Source organism: Curcuma longa, chromosome 11 (assembly GCF_044706935.1).
Source record: "Curcuma longa cultivar G26 ecotype Majalengka, Jawa Barat chromosome 11, ITB_CL_G26_1.1, whole genome shotgun sequence".
Classification (NCBI taxonomy): domain Eukaryota; kingdom Viridiplantae; phylum Streptophyta; class Magnoliopsida; order Zingiberales; family Zingiberaceae; genus Curcuma; species Curcuma longa.
In genome coordinates this window covers 2,790,328-2,811,070 of record NC_133871.1, presented here as the reverse complement: position 1 = coordinate 2,811,070, position 20,743 = coordinate 2,790,328, and the positions used below count along the sequence as shown (strand labels likewise).

At 40.1% G+C, this 20,743-nt stretch overlaps 1 protein-coding gene across 1 annotated transcript; it reads right to left on the bottom strand.

The window, feature by feature from the left end:
* Window positions 1–112: 112 nt before the first annotated feature.
* Window positions 113–4,470, bottom strand: LOC141841039 (uncharacterized). The gene is made up of 6 exons (XM_074729166.1): window positions 4,461–4,470; window positions 3,896–4,295; window positions 2,386–2,438; window positions 2,164–2,228; window positions 2,008–2,086; window positions 113–511 (listed from the first exon to the last, which is right to left on the bottom strand). The coding sequence occupies exons 1-6, from the start codon at window positions 4,468–4,470 to the stop codon at window positions 243–245; spliced, it is 876 nt and encodes a 291-aa protein (XP_074585267.1). The 3' UTR covers window positions 113–242.
* Window positions 4,471–20,743: the final 16,273 nt, after the last annotated feature.

Here is a 20,743-nt window from a genome sequence, read left to right as displayed (position 1 = left end):
TGCCTAAGGCAAACTGAGGAAGACATAAACTCGAAACCGACCGTATGAAACGATTGGAGTAACAGATTTCATCCGAAGAGGAAGATATAAACTTGAACACAAACATCAACATTATCTTTGAATCTCAGACATCAGTCAATTCTTTGTTCCCAAATGAGTTCGATGTATATTCATTTTTTACAAGCCTTTTTTTCTTTAGACGACAGAATCTAGCACTCATTAAACAAGAACTGCAAGAAACATCAACAACCGGACTGCTGCTTGAATTTGAGCTCAACAGAGAGCATGAGTGCCACCAATACGAGGCCTTGGGATGAGTTCAAGGCTTCCTCACCAGGTACATGACTAACAACATTCTCTTGCAATGCAACAACTCTCCTGCATTTTTTGCACCGGTAAGCTGTATGTTCATCTCCTTTAATGCCCTCAGAAGGGATGGAATCTGCTGGTAAACCAGGATCTGCACCAAATACTGGACTATCTAATTTCTCCCCCTGTTTATAAGAATGACCTGAAGACACATTCATAGAAGAAAGGGTGAAAACCTAAAGCTGATAGATACTTGGATGGCAAACAGCTGTGTGCATACCTATTGAAAGAGTATTGCAGTAAAATTAAGCAAAAAAGCAATTCCAATTCAGAGATGATTGTTAGCATTGGTTTTAATCAAAATTATCCCCGCCATGCTTAGTAAAAACCAACCCTCTTTGATTCAGGTTCAAAGAAAAATTGGTACTATCAGCTTTCCTTTGTCATACACTAATAATATAAGTTTTAGTATCGTTGTTTAATGACATTCCAATAAATATCGACTGTGAACTAATAGAAATTTGATTAATTATAATACAAACTCCTCTTCTGAACAAATAGCTCACTGAACAATTAGCTCTTCATTTCCATTACTATCTCATCAGATTTCATTATAATCTACTCCCCTCTTATCCTTTTAGTTTAATTGGTCTGGTAAAATGCTTGTCTCCTTTTGTAATTAATACAAAATTATTTATTTGTAAGTTCATTTTATCCGTGTATGTTGAAAAGGTCAATACATACTTAGCATATGCAATTATGCATCATCAATTTTCTCATAACCTAAACCATATCAGTTTTGATCAATTCCTGAGTCAAATGAAATATGCAAAGACAGTCATACTGCAACTGGTACTAAAAGAGAAAAAACACTAGCTATTTATTTTGCATTACCTAGTAAGCTCATCCCAAATCATCCCTGCTAGTTATTTATTTTGCATTACCTGGTAAGCTTGTCCCACAACATCCCCAAGAATCATTGAAAGAGTAGGCAATGAAATCTTCCGAGCAACTCTCTAGTTAATATTTAGCATTTTGTTTTTCAGACTACTGGGCTGTACAGCTGTCTATAAAGCATACAAGCCTCAATTGTGCAAGGGAGATGCATGCACCAACCAAACTAGGCCTGGTAGGCAAAAGATCATAAATATTTACGTGTGTGTTCCCCTCATGTATTCTTTGAAAATCTCTAAAAACAAACTATACATTGGAATTTCATTTTGGAATCATAAAATTTTACTTTGAACGTGATATCCCAATTATCATACTCCGTACTGTAATTCAACAGCCATAATAGGTGTTTCATTAGAAATACAATTTCAACATGATAAAAAGGCAAAGTATTGGTCCTTGTGCACAAGTTGTTCTCTCCAATGTGTGAGAAAAGAATGATAGAAACAATTATTACGACATGTAGCAGCTGCTGACTCCCAGATGGAATTTTTAATGCGATAGATAAAAATTATTTCCTGAGGAAACAAGTTTGCAGGGACAATTTCCCCAAAGTGAATGAGGGCAATCTAATTCATATAGCTAAAATTAATGAATACAAAAACAAACTGACAGTAAAAGACACCTGCATCTCTAATCAAGTTAAATGCAAATTGATTCCAAAAGAGCAATGGTGGATACAGATTATTACTTTAGTCAATCAATATAATATGCAAGAAAGCACTATTTGAGGTATTCATAACCCACCTAATACTTTTAAGCAGAATCGCTTATAAATGGGGCTTTCAGTGTCTACTTTGAAACCCATTTCTTCAAATAAACTTAACTGCAAAGAGTTGCATGGCATTTAGTCAAAGGCTCTTCTAACACCAGAAACAGGCCAGCATCCAAAGTTAATCTAACCTGATCCAGAAAACCATCATTTGGGCAAACAACGTCACAAACTTCACACAAGGATTCAAGTGCATCTGTAACGCAACATGCATCATATTAGCAAAGATGCCTAAGAATAAAGGTCGTAAGATGTCACCTCCAGAACATGCGTGAATGGTTGCTGGCATGGAAAAAGTATACATCGAGCTGATAAAACAAACAAAGAACAAAAAGTCATCCAAAGTTGCAGACCTTCCAACGATTTCTGTTCTGTTTTCATTAAATATGCAGTTATTACAGCAGCACTGCAAAAACAAAAACAATAAATTGGCAATTAATCCGCCGGAAGCCATGCCATAAGTGAAATTATATTTGACAATCATTATTTCAACAAATAATAAGAAATGACACTCTAGAATGGATAGTTCACCAACAATAAGATTTAGAATGATGAAAATTGTTTCTGTGGCTCAGGAAGCAAATTGTTTGATAAGGTTTTCTAAATTTACATTTAAACCTAATGTTGGAATGTTATACAGAATCAGAATACACTACTCACTATGTTAGGGAATGTGATATTAAATGGTAATCCAGAAGCTCACTTTTTTAGCTTGAAATTTTGATGAAATTGATCTCTTCCTCATCTCAAAGCTGCCTCTTAACTCTTAAACTTGTATGAAGGTTTGTCAGTGTTTGACATGGATGTGTGTTCTCTTTGGTGAATTTATTAGAAATCTAAAGGCTTCACATGCCATTAACTGTTAGAATGTTTAAGACAACTTGAGCTGTATACTTGTACATTTATGCTCAAAATTGGTGAATTCAGATAAACCTAACAGGATCCTAAATATCCCTTGAATTTCTACCAAGATTTGTTTTGCTTATACTGCTGTGATCTTCTCCTTTGTAGTAATTAGTTTTCACTATATGATGACTAATTATTGCAGATTGGATTGTGCCATTCTTTTAAACCAAGGTGTCAATTAATACATCTTAAACAGAAACAGTATCATTTTCCAAGCATCAGGAATTTCACATGATATGCAAGATGACGAAATGGCATGTTTTGCAACATTGTAGAAGTTGATCCATGCAAAGGCAGCAATAACTAACAAGAACTAACTAAGAGGAGAATTGAACTTGACTACACAGCAGCCAATTGTTTTTCTGCAATTCTATTTTTTCAATTGACACTTGTTGCTCTACCATTGCGAAGTTACAATAGTATAGTCTCACCTTATTTTCTTCCTTTGCTTGCCAGAGTTATGGTCCCCACAACAATTCAGCACTATTAATTTGCATCCATTGAACAGAAAATTCAACACCTTTAACAATAGTAATCTTGAACACTGACATCATTGTTCTAAAGGGTCGTTGCAAGAAAAAAAAAGTGGCAAAAAGGTTCAACCTGTCTCTTATTTTCATCAATTTTTATATTTCTAATTTCAAACAAGAGCATATCTTTTATAGAACAGAACATATTTATTCTAGTGTATCTCTCCACCTTAATTCCATTAAACAGTACACAATTTATTGATTCAACACCACTGGATTATCAATAACAGTCATAGATAATGCATAAAAAAGATTTACAATAAAAAATATGTATGTTAATACAAATCTAAAAGAGAAAAAAAAAGGAGAGATATAGAGTCCAATAGTTTATTTGTTGACAGGACACAGAAAAACCAATCAAAATGGATAACACATGTTCTTTGAAGAAACTTAGGCAGACGAGCAATCCCAGAATGAAAAGGCATACCTTTGCGAAATACCAGCGAAGCAATGCACCAAAACCGACCCCTCCTTCCTCCCCTGATCAATAAAATCCAAGCACACGTCGAGGTAGTCCAACAGGTCCTCGTCCTCCGTATCCCTCAACGGCACCCCCATTCTCACCAGCTTCAGCTCCGGCCCAGCATTCTCCAGCGAATACAAGAGCTTCCCAGGCGTCAGAGACTTCCTCCAGGATCCATCAGCGGCGGCGTACACCTCCTTAATCTTCTGCGTGAGGATTGAGATGTCGGGTCGCCAGCCGGAGAAGAAGGAGATGGAGGCAGAGCTGAGGAGCGAGAGCACGTGGGTGACCTCGGCGCTGCCCTTCTGGAGCACTTCGGCGGCAGCCTTGATGTCGCCGAACAAGAGGCGGTTGCTGATAGCTCCTATCTCACGGAAAAGGAAAGAAAAGAAATAACAATGGTATGGGATCGACCATCAATAATTAATAAAATTAATTAATTAAAATAATTTACATCATTATTTATTACATAATCACTCTACTTCAAAGTTTCTGGAATTGCACCATCGTCCTCGGGTAATAGTGCAACGATAGGACATTCGGGTTGTGACTCAGGAACCCGCGATTCGATCCCAACTATTGCGTATTTGTAGGAATTTTCTTCCAAATGGAAAATGCAATCAAAGGATGTGAGCATCTGGATTGGCCGCCGTATGCACTTCTCGATTTACCCTGGTGGTCGGTGAGAAACTTCCGTGGGACTGGACCGACCACCCTCAGGGATTGAGTCCATGAGACTAACTGGGATTTATCAATTTTTTTTTTTGAATTGCACCATCTCAATCAGGAATCAAACAACTGGGCACTAAAGTTTTACAACCTAAACTGCTGCAGACTGGGAAAATAATTAATTTGAGACCTAAAGGTATATAGATTGCCACTTCAGTTTCTGCAGGTCACCCCAAGATAATTTCAACTAAGAGGCAAATCACCACTACTGCTATCAGTGATCTGGTTTCAAAACAGGGGGCAAACCAGTTGCATTGTTAAAGGAAACATGCTTAATGGACCTGCAAACCAGTGGCACACCAGTGGGAGCAGTGGAGATTTCGAAATTACAGTCAATTGGGCAAGTTAATGCAAACAACAAAGATATTTTGGATGCACAGTCCAAGGGACAAGATGCAAGGAATTTTGGACACCCCAACAAGATGCAATTACACCAATCTGACATAGCAAAGGAACCAATAGCACCCTCTGATATCCTGTCTGTAGGGGCTGTCACAAATGGGAGGAAGTCTGTTGTGGAACATGTATCAACATCAGATAATCTATTGGCAAGGATAGGAACTGTGGAAGCTGAAGTATCAGCTAACTCAGGACATAAACAGCTGGATACTGGAGTATTGAAACAGTTTGTAGCACACAATGTGGTTTCACCTGATTTGAGAACTGAGGACAACCTGGAGTACACTTTACGGTCTGCAGGTCAACCCTTGCCATGGTTAACCACGGGCACAACACCTCAAACTGAGGTCAACAAACTGGTTTCAAAACACAGCAATACAGCAGCCACAATTACACACACATCAGATTTTCAGATCAGGGGGACAGAACAGTGGAGGCAAATGTGATTTCTGAAATTCAGTTTGTAGATCATGTTACAAATGTAAACAAGGCTGTTTTGGGCTCGTATTTAGCACTGGATACTAAAGTGGCACGGCATGAGGATTTAGAGAAACAATCAGTAAGATTTAATAAACCTCACCTGCATAGTTTTGGCACAAATCAGGAAACAACAGGGAATTCTGATACACTGGTTATAGAGATTAATCAGCTGAATTGATGCACCATCTGGAATCTGTTCCAGCATCAAGTACCTACTTAACAAAGATAGATAACATAGAGACTCAATCAACATTAGATATACACCCACTCCCTGCACAACACCAGAAAGAGTTGTTTGGACACAAGGTAGCTGAGAAGGCAGTGGAAATAGCTGGATTTCAAACTGAATTTCAGGCACATGGGCAGCAACTGAGTTCAGTAGCCAAGTTAGATGGACTGCCACAGGGATATTTAACTGATACAGATGGTTTAATGCAGCAAATACCGGGGATCAGCTTTGTACAAACTGGGACTAATTCTGATTTTGAGGTTACAAAACAGTCTCAAGCAGTCAGACCTGAATTTTCAGATGTGGTGGACAAACTTGGCAGTAACAGGGTTCCTACAATCGATCAATCCATTAAAGGAGGCAATACTGGTTCACTGATAGACCAGGAAAAGAGCACAAGCTCAACAAACACAACAAATTTATTCCCTGGGGGGAAACTGAAGGACAAAAGGAAAACTGGTAAAGTTGGCAAAATGGGCATTTCTACAGCAGGAACTGAGACTACTTTACAATCTGACAATGAGCTGGAAACTACATCAAATGGCAGCATTTCAGACTCCGGTTATAGCTCGGACTATGATACTCAACTAGAGGAAGTGAGGGTTACAACTAGAACTAAATTGCAGAGGAGAAATAAAACAAAAACTGGTAGGAAAGGGGGAATGTATTAGCTGCTAAATTCATTTTTCCCTCCAAGGAGAACAGCTCCGGGAAAGTTCAAACTAGAGCTCGGGCAAGGAGGAAAGCCCAATTAACAAGCACAGATCCATCACTTCCCTATTCCTCAGAGCAGCTAGCTGTTTTACCTCAAGGCCCTGAAACTGCACAGGATTTGGAGGAAGGTGAAATAGGAGATGAAACTAATCCTAATCTACATTATAATGCCTCAGACACTGCCATAGGAATTCAAACAAGGAGCAAGATGCTCAATCCGGGGAGAATAGGGGCCTCAGGAGCAGCAATCACAGTCCAAAACCATGGCCATGGAACTGACACAGCCCCTGCCTACTGCTTGCAGAAAGTTTCAGAAGAAAAGGGCTCATGAGTAAAGCTGGCAAAACACAGTCCCACAGCCGACCAGATCAACACTCCACAGAACAGTCTAACAGTAGTGATGAGCAAACCTATGATAGTCACCATGAAACCCAATCCAGAAAAACCAGCATTGTAGGACTTCCTGCATAGAGGTGGCCAACTGTGGCAGAATCTGCAGCTCCAGCAGTAGGGTTGGATATAGCAGTAACTACAGCAACAACAGTAGGGTCGATTGTACCAACTGATGGCACACGTGGAAAAAAAAGCACAAAAGGTACAAGGTGTTATGGTAGACAAATTATTGGGATATCAAGACAATAGAGGCAAGGGCAACAAGAAAGGAGAAGCAGGGTGATCACTAGAACGGCCTTGGCCCTATGAAGATAGGGGCATGGAACATACGAAGCTTTAATAAAGGCCTCAAACAGAAGGAGGTTGCGGACCTCCTCCTAAGGGAACGATTGAGTGCACTTTGTATCATGGAATCAAAGTTAACAACGGGCTATTACCACTCTCTCAAGACTTCTAGATTTCAAATGTGGAACAGTGAACACCATGTGGAGAGCTCTGGCAGGAGAAGAATGCTACTATTTTGGGATAGCAGGGTCATTATTTTAGAGATCCAAGAATGGGCAGAGCAATATATTCACACAATCATTAAACATCAAGTTACAGGAACCTCATATGCAGTAACTTTTGTTTATGGACAACTCACCATCACGAGCAGGCATAGACTGTGGGAGGGGCTACAGAGTATCTCAGATGGCATGGACTTGCCTTGACTTCTATTAGGGGATTTTAACTCCCCCCTCTCCCCGACAGACAAGAAGGGTGGCCTTGATGTGACCACATACGCTACAGTTGACTTTCAGGATTTTGCTGCCACTCCAGGGGTAGAGGATTTACACTCTGTAGGGTTCCAGTTCACGTGGACTAATGGAACGGTGGTATGCAAATTGGATTGAGCCATGGTTAACGTCATGTGGTTAGAGCAGGCCAGGAGCAGCTATGTTGAGTTTCGTCTACCAGGACTTTTCTCTGACCATGCTATTTTCACTGTCTCTATCTTAGATGTGGGTAGGAGGAAGACCAAATCATTCAAATTCTTTAATATGTGGACTACCCACCCGAGCTTCATTCAAACAGTACAGGAGTTTTGAGAGCACACACTGACTGGGCCTGAGACTAGGACAACCCAATATAGACTCAGAGAGAAATTACGCCAGCTGAAACAACCGCTAAAAAAGCTTAATTAGCAGGATTTTCAGCACATTCAAGAGCGGACCAGACGTGCACAGATTCATTTAGATGAGATCCAGATGAGAGTCTTAGATCAGAGCCAGACAGATGAGGAGTATGGGGAGGCCAGGAGAGTGGCAGAGAGACTGAAGCAAACTGCGAATATGTTCTATCAGCAGCAGGCCAAACATACATATTTCAAAGAGGTTGACAGAAACACATCATTTTTCCACTCCATGGTTAAGAGAAACTAGTATTTCACTCGTGCAATGTACGAGATGTTATTTTATATAATTAATAATTAAAATTAATAAGTATGAGTATTGAATAAATAATTAAAATACAAATAAGTTAAATTATACAATAAAAAAATTTATAAATTTTGAAAAACTTCCTTAAATACAACGTTTGAAATATTTTTGTTTGCTGTCACTATCACATATCAAAAATTTTAGACCCATAAGATTCGTAACTCTGGATACAACGACATACAGCTGGCCATGACTAAAAGCGGGGTTCTTTAAAATAAGTCCTATATGAGACAATGATTGACTTCGACTTTTGTTGATTGTCATTGCGTATGATACAATCAAAGGATACTGTCTTCGTTGGAATTTAAAAGGAAGTCTTGGATCAGAAGGAGCCAATGACATTCTTGGAATAAGCACTTTATAACTGGCATTACTTCCAGTAAGAATTTGTCCTTCTAAAACATGGTTTCCGAGCCTCGTCACGATCAATCTAGTGTCATTGCATAATTCAAGAGAATGATCTATGTTCCGCAGTAGCATAACCCGAGTTCCAACCTTCAAGTTTAACTCGTGATTTGGTACTCCAGAACATCTTATTCCATTTAAGAATTCAGGGGTATGCATAGCATGCAATAGATCAACATTTCTATCCGAATGGCACGTCGAATCAGAACTTAAATACAACCTTCCCTCGGAAATGATTTAGAGATATCATGTATTCATTTATGAACTGAACGACATCAAGAGTTGTGCCAGAATAGCCCTCTGCTGAAAATATATAGTATCATTGATATCATGTATTCATGATCAATGATTTTTTTATGGCAAATACATGACCTTCTTTGAGAATGGATTTCACTTTCTCTATGATCGGACGTTTTATTGTTCCATGGATGCGTTCACCCTACAAATATATAGAAAGAGTAAATATTTATATTTTTTAACAGTGATAAGATATATACATAAAAAAAATATACAACCTCTTTATCATGAAAGACACACTCCAAGCTAAAATCTCCGTTGTTTCCATATGCAGGTAGATCGTAACAACGAACTAATCGGAGTTTTAACGCCCATTGCATTTTCGAAGGGTTAACCTCTCGGATAAAATTAAACAGAGGAGCCATTTTTTTATTTTAGTCTAAAGTGAGTGAATGAATATATTGCAATCTTAATTTATAGAGTGTATGCAACCTCGCCTTCATTTGTAATATGTGGTATTTTTTACCATTAAAGTTATTCAATATATTAAGAATCTGTATTTTATCATTTAATAATAATAATTCGAGCATTAAAGTTTATGCTTAATATGGATTAAAATGTATTTAAAAATCTGTGGTATTAATATGGATGAAAAGTTATATTTTTACCTATTCAATATATTAGGAATCTATATTTTACCATTTAATAATAATAATTCGAACATAAAAGTTTATGCTTAATATGGATTAAAATGCATTTAAAAATCGGTGGTATTAATATGGATGAAAAGTTGTATTATCAATCAATTATAGATGTGTAAGTTTGTTTCCATATAAATAAATATATCTAATTATTGAAATAATATTTAGGTGAAAAATTTTTAGACAGACAACTCTGTTTTTATATATATATAGATAATAAGAAACGGGAGATTGTGACAGTTGAGCAGTAGAGAGGTAGCATGATCACAGACCAGGAGGGTATAGCCCGAGAGTTCGTCAAGCATTTTTAGGCACAGCTAGGGGTTCAGGGGGCCCGCTCCGATTTTCAGGCAGATTGTGTGCAGTTTGGGAGGGTCCTCACCAGTGAGCAGCAGGCAGGCCTCATCAGGCCACCTACAGAGGGGGAGATTAGGGGGGTCTTATTTGATATTGGTGATCTTAAGGCCCCAGGACCAGATGGGTACAGTTCCAAGTTCTTCAAACATTCATGGGGCATTATCAGTGAGGATTTCATTTCCGCCATACGTGAGTTCTTCACGAATGGCAGATTACTACGCTCTTGGAACCATACGCTTTTTGCACTAGTGCCTAAGACATCATATGCCACTACGGTGACTGAGTATAGACCCATCTCATGCTGCACTGTTTTCTATAAGGTAATTTCGAAGATCATGGATAGTAGACTAGCAGAGATATCTGATCACCTCCTGCATCCTGCCCAGACACGTTTGTCAAAGGTCGTGCCATATCAGATAACATCCAGCTTACACAGGAGCTACTTCGGAGGTATACTAGGAAGAGAATTTCCCCGCGTTGCACGATGAAGGTTGACCTACAGAAGGCATTTGATTCAGTTCATTGGGATTTCCTCCTCGAGGTTCTCACTGCATTGCAGTTTCCTACCGTTTTTATCACTTGGACCAGAGAGTGCTGTTGGCGTTCCGGATCTTTGTCCCATTTTTCGGAATTCTCTTCGCTTCGAAAAGCGTAGAACTCCACAGGACAAAAATTTCCCGCCTTATATCAATCGACAAGATCTATTAAGAATATCAAATTGATTGATATTTTATGATCGCCGATTCTTACAATTACTATCTACGGTTTAAAATTATTTCTAGTATGATAAACATTGCGGAAACTAAATCATACCCCAACCTCGCGATCTTTTGCGGTATTCCCAATCTTCTTCCTGGACGTTGGGTGGACAACGAACCTCCAAGAACTAAGAGCCGCAACCTCCACTGGATGATGCTTGGATCGTCTCGCCTTCACGAAAGAGAACCTCCTCCTTGAAAGTGCTTCACCTTCTTTGCCTCCTTTCCTTTGATCCGGCCAACCACCAATGAAGGAACCGTCGACCACCAAGAGGGAAAGAAAAAGAAGAAGAAAAGGAGAAAGGGGCGCCGGCCAAAGAGGAAGAGGAAGAACAATAAGTGGTGGCCGAAACTCCTTTAGGCTTTCTTATCCGTTGTTTCGGCCACCCCTCCCTCTCCTTTTATAGGCTTGCCGCCCCCTCCCTCTCCTCCTTGTGGGCGCCGGCCTTAGGGCTTAAAGAACCAAGGTGGAGCCGGCCCTAAGGTTTAGAGAGGTTTATTTCGTGAACCGGCTTTGCATCAATGAGAAATAAAACTTAACCGAAGAGATCTCATCCATCGGACGTAATTAATCTCATCTAACGGTTCTAATATAATCTCACTTAATGCATCTTATTTATTACGATCCAATGGATGCAACTTAATCTAATCTCATGGATACAAGTTGATCTCATCCACAAACTTATCCTGCGGTTGAGAACCAATCTCATCCAACGGTTGAGAACAAATCTCATCCGACGGTCGAGAACTAATCTCATCCAAACGGTTGCATCTTAAGAAGATGTTTTTGGACTACAGCAGGGACCTCGAGGAGGTATTGGATCTGACCTTCTGATGGATTTCGGATCCCGTATTCAACCCCGAATACACACCTACATCCATCAATAACGATCCATTCCATTAGAGGATCATTATTGCACTACAAATCCAATCCTCAATTTATTGGGTTCCTTCTTATTATAAATACGCATTGTTCCCCGTGTTTAAGATATCGTATGTCCATCAATTAATTGAATTTTACTGACAACTCATTTAATCGACATCTATATCCTTGAATAGTACCACTCAACCTTATTATCATGTCGGACAAAGTCCACTTGCAAGATTTGACAAGATAATCCTTATGAGCTCTTCAAGGGGACATCATCAACCCATACTGGGACACGGATTCCTCCTATAATTAACGGCACACCATAAAAATAGTAACATCTCCCAACTTACCGGACATATTGATCTGACGAAAAGATCTCATCTATTGGTAAATCAAAGAGATAATTACTAAGTATATGTGCCCGTTTATTATATCGGGATTAAGAGTGCATATATCAATAATAACAGAGGTCTTGTTCAATTTATGAGTCAGTGTAAATCGAACAATCTCAGGTGGTCCTGCTCAATACACACAAAGTGTACTAGTGTAATTATATAGTTAAGATAGACTAACACCAAATTACACTACAATCGTTCTCGATGGTTTGTTCAAAGTCATCTTGATTGTGAGCCTTACTTTATAATTTACAAGAAGCTGATAACATGATCTTCTGTGTTTCACAGACACCATGTCATTTACAGTGTAAATTAAAAGGACATATTGTAAATTACCAAAAATGCAATCATTGACCAAACATGATTCTCATTTCAAATTAGATGTCTTATACAAAAGAGCTAGTCTTTTCAGTATACATCCCAACAAGTGCATCACGACATCTTTCTCTGTAGTGATTAATGGCAGCATTTATGGATTTTTTCAAGGAGCACGTGGACTACGGCAGGGGGACCCACTCTCCCCATACATGTTTGGTTTCTACATGGAGTATTTGTCTCGCTTATTGGCACGTTGTGCAGCCAAATCGGATTTCCATTTTCATCCCAAGTGTCAGAGTTTGCAGCTATCCCACCTGATGTATGTAGATAACCTGCTACTTTTCTCCCGAGGGAATGTATCATCCGTTACACAGTTGGTTACTTGCCTGCAGAGATTTGCCCAGATGGCCGATCTCACGACCAATCTGGCAAAATCGCGCATATATATGACAGGGATTGATGAGACTATGAGGCAACGACTGTTAGAGATCACCGATTTCCAGCTGGGGGACATGCCTTTCAGATACCTGGGGATCCCCATCACTTCTCAAAAGCTGAAGATTTCAGATTATACCACACTATTGAATGCTTTGAGTAGGCGAGTCACCTTTTGGCCTAGGGCGACCCTGTCTTATGTTGAGAAGGCACAGCTGGTGGCCTCGGTTCTACAGGGTGTGGAGTGCTATTGGATGTCAGTGCTACCGATTCCTAGCAGGGTTGTTGATCGCATTTATAGGATCTACAAAGCTTTCATGTGGACCACATCGCGTCCGCCGATTGCATGGGTTGAGTTGTGTCGGCCGAAGATAGAGGGTGGTCTTGGCTTGAGGAACTTGAGTGCCTGGAACCGCGCCTTATTGGCAAAGGTTCTATGGCGACTCCAGGACAAGCAAGACTCCCGTGTCCAAAGACACCAATGAGTTTTTTCGACTCCCTCAGTCATGTATATATAAAATTTTAAATTTTTTATTATCAAATAAGTCATCAGCCGGTTTTGGATAAAACCAGCTAATGGACTTTAAGATCTCGCATGCACATGATGCAAAAACATTTTTTGCTCCTCTTGCCCTCTTTAATGTGTACATAACCTCAGAATGTATTACGATACATCGTGTTGGAAGCACCGATTTTTTCCGCTCGTGATCGGCATGTGAAGTGGGGTGGGAAGTTTATTTTCAATTATACATATATGATAACCTGTGTCCAAAGACACCAATGAGTTTTTTGGACTCCCTCAGTCATGTATATATAAAATTTTAAATTCTTTATTATCAAATAAACCATCAGCCAGTTTTGGACAAAACCGACTGATGGACTTTAAGACCTCGCATGCACATGATGCAAAAACATTTTTTGCTCCTCTTGCGCTCGTTAATGTGTACGTAACTTCAGAATGTATTACGATACATCGTGTTGGAAGCACCGATTTTTTCCGCTCGTGATCGGCATGTGAAGTGGGGTGGGAAGTTTATTTTCAATTATACATACATGATAACCCGTGTACAAAGGCACCAATGAGTTTTTTGGACTCCCTCAGTCATGTATATATAAAATTTTATAATTTTTATTATCAAATAAGCCATCAGCCAGTTTTGGACAAAACGGCTGATAGACTTTAAGACCTCGCATGCACATAATGCAAAAATATTTTTTGCTCTTCTTGCCCTCTTTAATGTGTACGTAACCTCAGAATGTATTACGATACATCGTGTTGGAAGCACCGATTTTTTCCGCTCGTGATCGGCATGTGAAGTGGGGTGGGAAGTTTATTTTCAATTATACATACATGATAACCCGTGTACAAAGACACCAATGAGTTTTTTGGACTCCCTCAGTCATGTATATATAAAATTTTATAATTTTTATTATCAAATAAGCCATCAGCCAGTTTTGGACAAAACCGGCTGATAGACTTTAAGACCTCGCATGCACATGATGCAAAAATATTTTTTGCTCCTCTTGCCCTCTTTAATGTGTACGTAACCTCAGAATGTATTACGATACATCGTGTTGGAAGCACCGATTTTTTTCGCTCGTGACCAGCATGTGAAGTGAGGTGGGAATTTTATTTTTAATTATACATACATGATAACTCGTGTCCAAAGACACCAATGAGTTTTTTGGACTCCCTCAGTCATGTATATATAAAATTTTATATTTTTTATTATCAAATAAGCCATCAGCCGGTTTTGGACAAAAACGGCTGATGGACTTTAAGACCTCGCCTGCACATGATGCAAAAATATTTTTTGCTCCTCTTGCCCTCTTTAATGTGTACGTAACCTCAGAATGTATTACGATACATCGTGTTGGAAGCACCGATTTTTTTCGCTCGTGACCGGCATGTGAAGTGGGGTGGGAATTTTATTTTCAGTTATACATACATGATAACCCGTGTCCGAAGACACCAATGAGTTTTTTGGACTCCCTCAGTCATGTATATATAAAATTTTATTTTTTTGTTATCAAATAAGCCATCAGCCAGTTTTGGTCAAAATCGGTTTTTTCCTTCTCTTGCACTCTATAATGTGTACATCAACTCAGAATGCATTTAGATACATCGTGTTGGAAGCACTGAATTTTTTCACTCGTGTTCGGCATGTGAAGTGGCGTGAAAATTTTATTTTCAAATCTACATAGATGCTAACCCTCTCCACAGACACCAATGAGTTTCTTGGACTCTCTTACTCATGTAGATATAAAATTTTTATTTTTTTATTATCAAATAAGTCATCAGCCGGTTTTGGTCAAAACCGACTGATGGACTTAAACACCTAGAATGCGCATGACCCAAAAATATTTTTTGCTCCTCTTGCACTCTATAATGTGTACGTAACCAAGCACGACAACACAAACCAAGCAAACAATGAACCCGAAAACACTTAGCACACCCAAACCAAGCAAGACAACACAAACACAAAAGCAAATAATAAATAGATATCAGAATTTGTGTTAAAACACAATAAAGCATTCACTTAGCTTTCACTTTAAACACTTAGCATACATGTCATTCAAATGTGACAAATTGAACACTTAGCATTCACTTTAAATATTTTCATACATGTAGAAGCACTCAAATGTGCCAAAACAACTTACATAAAACATCTTACATTAACTTCTTGTTTGAACAACATAAAAGACTTACAACAACTTAGATATAGATATCAACTTGAAACAACATTTCTACTCATCACCACTCATTATTAGAGATTACATATGTTGTTTTATCTCTTCTAATTGAGCTTTCAACTTAGGTATTTTTTTCATACTTTGAAATGTTTCTCCTTGACCTTGAACTTAACTTGAACTTGACGTTGCCTATGAAATTTATTTTTCACTTGATGTTATAGAAGTCAGTGCAGATGATAAATCATCAGAGTGGTAGGTTTTCTAGTGTAGCTTCATTTGCTTCAGATGCCTGAGATGGATAGATACTTCATCATCAATGAACTCATCTTCTGCTTGTTTAGATCGAATGATGTCAGGCAAAATTCCTTTGGCCAAAACAACCATGTCATCTATTTCTTTAACTCTTTCATCTCTAATCTTCGTAAAATCTCTTAGATTATAATCTTTCGGAACATCTTCTTTGTATATGAAATACAGATATGATTCAAATGAAGATGCAATTGAATAAGGATTCCTCAACATTAAACAATCCACCGCCAACACCCTTCCACCAGCAGTCATAACAAGTTCCCGAAGAGACTGTTCAGATAATAGAAAATCTTCTAACCCGTTAAATGATGATCCAAGTAACAATTGTGCTGCTCCAATGGATGCTTCAAATGAAACGCTTTTCATGGCCTCAATTCCCACTTATATAAAAGCATATGTCTGCAAATTTGTTTTGTGCCTGCCACACAAATGTCAAACAGTTAGTATATGAAACACATTAGAAAATATCTTGCTCATGACCAAGCCAAGTTTGCATCAATGCAAGAATTAAGGTAAACATTATTGAGCATACAAGTGAGAATGAACGACAATTGAATTGCAATGATGTTTACCTTAATTCTTGCATTGATGCAAACTTGGCTTGGTCATGAGCAAGATATTTTCTAGTGTGTTTCATATGCTAACCGTTTGCCATTTGTGTGGCAGGCACAAAACAAATTTACAGGCCTATGCTTTTATATAAGTGATAATTGAGGCCATGAAAATCATTTCATTTGAAACATCCATTGCAACATCACAATTGTTACTTGGTTCATCTTTTAACTCCCCAAAGGTTTAGAAGATTCTCTATCAAGGGAAGGTATCGTAACATTAGAGATATCCAATAAAGTATAATTGATTAGTAAACACATTTATAAATGATGCAATAATAGATTGGAGATATGTACCGTTGTTCTTTCCAGAATCTTCATCGCAATGCATTCTGAGTTTTCCATCGTTGTAGCCAAATGGGCCTACCAACATGGAATCTTCTCCTGCATTTTGGGGGGTCGATCCTTTGCTAATCAAATTCATAGGAGAACCTGATGATCCTTCATAGCACAGTAAAGCAGAACCACTTGTTTCTGGTGAAGTCAAATAACGAGTAAGCGCCAAAGACTCGGCTGCATCAACTCCACTGCCATTGAATGACAATATAAACAAATAAGAATCAAGAAGCTACCGATGAATGACAAGGTATGTTGTCTGCAAGACAATACTGGGGGCATACCCTGTGACTTGCACTGAAGGTGTTAGTGGGGACAGGTGTGTTGGTGCAATCTGTGCCCCAAGTGCATTGAATTTCAATGTTTGGCTAAACCATGTTTGAAGTTAGGCAATACTTGTGATCTAACATGTGTGATGCAAGTTTACAGGAAAGTCCAGGTTGAAGACTTGGCAAAAGAAAAGTCCAAGTGGGAAGTCTTGGCAAGGAAAAGTCCAAGTGGGTAGTCTTGGCAAAGAAAAGTCCAAGTGGGAAGTCTTGGCAAGGAAAAGTCCAAGTGGGTAGTCTTGGCAAAGAAAAGTCCAAGTGGGTAGTCTTGGCAAAGACTTGACATGACGAAGCTGATGGAAGCATCTCAGGCTAGTGCGAGGATGATGGAGCATCCCGGGGAGGCACGAGGCTATGGGAGGTGTTTGAAGGCCGAGGTCTAGGTCAAGAGAAGCTGAAATGTGATTTTTCAGCTTCACCAGTCGACTAGCCCTGCCAGCAGTCGACTGATCATAAATCAGACGCACACAGAAAGTTCAGTCGAGCCAGAGGAAGACCGGAGTCGACTGGGCAGTCGACTGGGGTATTGGAGTCGACTGATTCCAGTCGACTGGTCTTGGATCAGTCGACTGATATTTGAACGTTGCAGAAAGAAGGCAAGCATTTAATGCGCTTTAATGCGAGATTTTGTTGCCGATTGAAGCCACCAGTCGACTGGCCCTGCCAGCAGTCGACTGATGTTGCAGAAATATAAAAGAAGCCTGCTCGAGATCAACTCAAGTTTTCAGCCATTCTTTCATTCTTTTGTGCTTCTTCTGAGAATGTGTTGTTCTCTATTTCTGTGCTTTCTTCCTCTCCTCCTAAACATTATTTCATATCATTTGTGAGGAGATCGAAAAGGTTGTAAAGGTTTCTCCGCCTTCGAGGTTTTCGAGAATGAGAAGATTCATAGTGCAGCGGGTGTGTGCATGCGTGTGGATCCATGGATTAGTCACCTCTGCGGAGGTGGATACCAAGTAAAAAGAACCGGGTTAGCGTTGATCTTTGTTTTCTCTATTATATTTTGCTTCCGCTAACATTCTTGCAGAGAAACAAACGAAGAAGATTCGAAAAACGCTATTCACCCCCCCTCTAGCGAACGCATCGGTCCTAACAAGGTGGGCTCACCCTAAACACTACCAAGGATAATAAATGACAAATGACTAATTATAGATGCATAAAACAAGAATGTATTAGTAGATAGTAAATTAAACCTTGGTAGACGATATAGATGATAGAAACTCTTCGTCTTCAGAATACAAGTGCCCTCAGTGGTAAATAGATCATTAGGGAAGAGGAGAACGCCTTCTTTAAGCCACCAGTCGACTAGGATCTCGGCCCTCAGTCGACTAAAGCCCTTTCCTCGCGCGATGCAGAGAGGATCACCGGAGGGCCGAGCCGGCTGCTGCGGCCGCGATGGAGATGCGACGCCGGCCGCGGTGCCGGAGTTGGCAAAGGAGGGTCGACGCCGACCGCGATGGGTAGAGGATCGTCGGTCGGCGTCGTTGCTCGAGACGCCTCCTAGGGTTTGTGGTCGGGACGGCGTGCAGGAGGGGCGACATTGACGGCGAAACATAATCCGGCAAATGAGGGTCGACGCCGACCGCGATGGAGAGAGGATCGTCGATCGGCGTCATCGCTCGAGAAGGCTGCTAGGGTTTCAGGGACGGGCGGCGTACAGGAGGGCCGACGATGATGGGGAAAGAAATCACCACCCAGAAATCGCCACTGAGAAAGGAGCGGGCTGAAATCCGACGCCGTGGACCGGAGGAGGCCGGTTTCGGGATATCGGAGTCGCCTTAGAGAGGAGACGAGGGAGAGGGAAGTTGGATTGAATACGCCGCGTGATTTCGCTGGATTCTGGCCGTGGATGGGACGCGGTGGCGACGCTATAGTGTTTTTTCTCGCCACGTCGGAGGCGCTCACGAGTCGCTCAGTTTACGGCGCTCAGTATATCATATCTGTATATATATATATAGAAATTTGATATGCTTCGCGACCTTATCCTGCGCACCCGTGCGCGATTCCATCTCAACCGTCCATTTCTCGCGATGCACAGTGTTTCTCCTCGGACCTTCGCCGCTTCTCCGCCGCTGTTCACCGTCGTCCGGCCACCACCAGCCGCCGGGTGGGGCCCGTTGGAACCGCAACTCGCCGGCGGTCCGGCGGTGGCCGGAGTCCGGCCCCGATTCGGTCGGAATCCGGCCGAATTCCGGCCGAAATCGCCGCCAGAGGCTGCTGCCCCGTTTCGGCCGGAATTCCGGCCGGATTCCAACCCAATCCGGCCGGAATTCCGGTCGGAATCCGATGTCGGTGTGTGCGCCGTCGAGTTGCGCTTCCAATGAGCCGGGGACGGCGGCCGGCGGTGACCGGACGACGATGAACGGCGGCCGGCGGTGAACGGACGGCGATGAACGGAGGGAGGTCGGGCTGTCGCGCAGGAGGTCGCGCGGGGAGTGTCGCGCAGCATATCAGGTCTATATATATATATATATATATATATATATATATATATATATATATATATATATATATATATATATATATATATATATTATATATATATATATATATAATTATTGTTATTATTGGCCATTGTTTCTATTTTTTATTTTCCCCCCTATTTTATGTCATATGTATTTACTTACACATAGGGAATTTATTTATAATTATTTTTGTATGCTATAATTTGTACATAAATGAGCAAAGTGAATTGAGCGAGTTTAACTTGCTTGAACATTCTATTATGAGGTATGAAAGATTAGCAAAATTCCAAAACTTTTATCTACATCCTTTCTACTTGATCGAATAAGAACAGGTTGAATCGTAAAAGCCAATTGTTGAATTGGATCGCCAACCACCCAATTTACAAGCAATGGGAGTTAAGAGTTGGCAAGATCTATGAGCATAGACTTTGAAAGCGAAGATAACAAAAGCATATCAGATTTGCTAATGTTCGGAAACAACATTAATGTTATCGTTTGGTTCGCTTAACTGGTCTACATAACATAAAATCATCAATCGCTTTACTGATTTCTGAAGCAGTTCAACATTGAAAAAAATATATATAAATTTAGGACATATGTTGATATACATTAGATCCCATACCTGTATTTTGATCGACGATATGTTAGGAGGACTAGTCAAGCCAAACATTAGCAAAATTCTAAATTTTCTCTGCTACCTATTCAACTAAGAACAGATAGAATCACAAAATTAAACCAGTAGATGAATTAGTTTGCCAACCAAAGTTTACAAGTAATGAGATTTGTTCCTATTAAGATCGCCTCTCGGACACATCATCAGCCACGCAACACCGGAAGTTGACTTCACAAGGAGGAAGGAAACAATGAGCTCCGGGACCCTGCAAGCACCAGAACAATGAGAGGGAAGGCCAAGGGTGGCCAAGGGTGTCCTGAATCGACCACTCCGACACTCAAGTCAATCATTGGAATAAGAGAAAAATTAATTGAAGGAGCATGATGAAGATGCATGTGTGCGTACTTGCTTCTGTAATAACATAGGGTTATATAAGCGAGGGTGAGAGAATGATGAAAACTTGTCTTGTCGTTAATTGATGAGAATATCTGTACACGGAGATCTTGTCAGAGCATATGTCTCATCCAGTGAGAAAATTGTCTCATCATTGTCATAATAG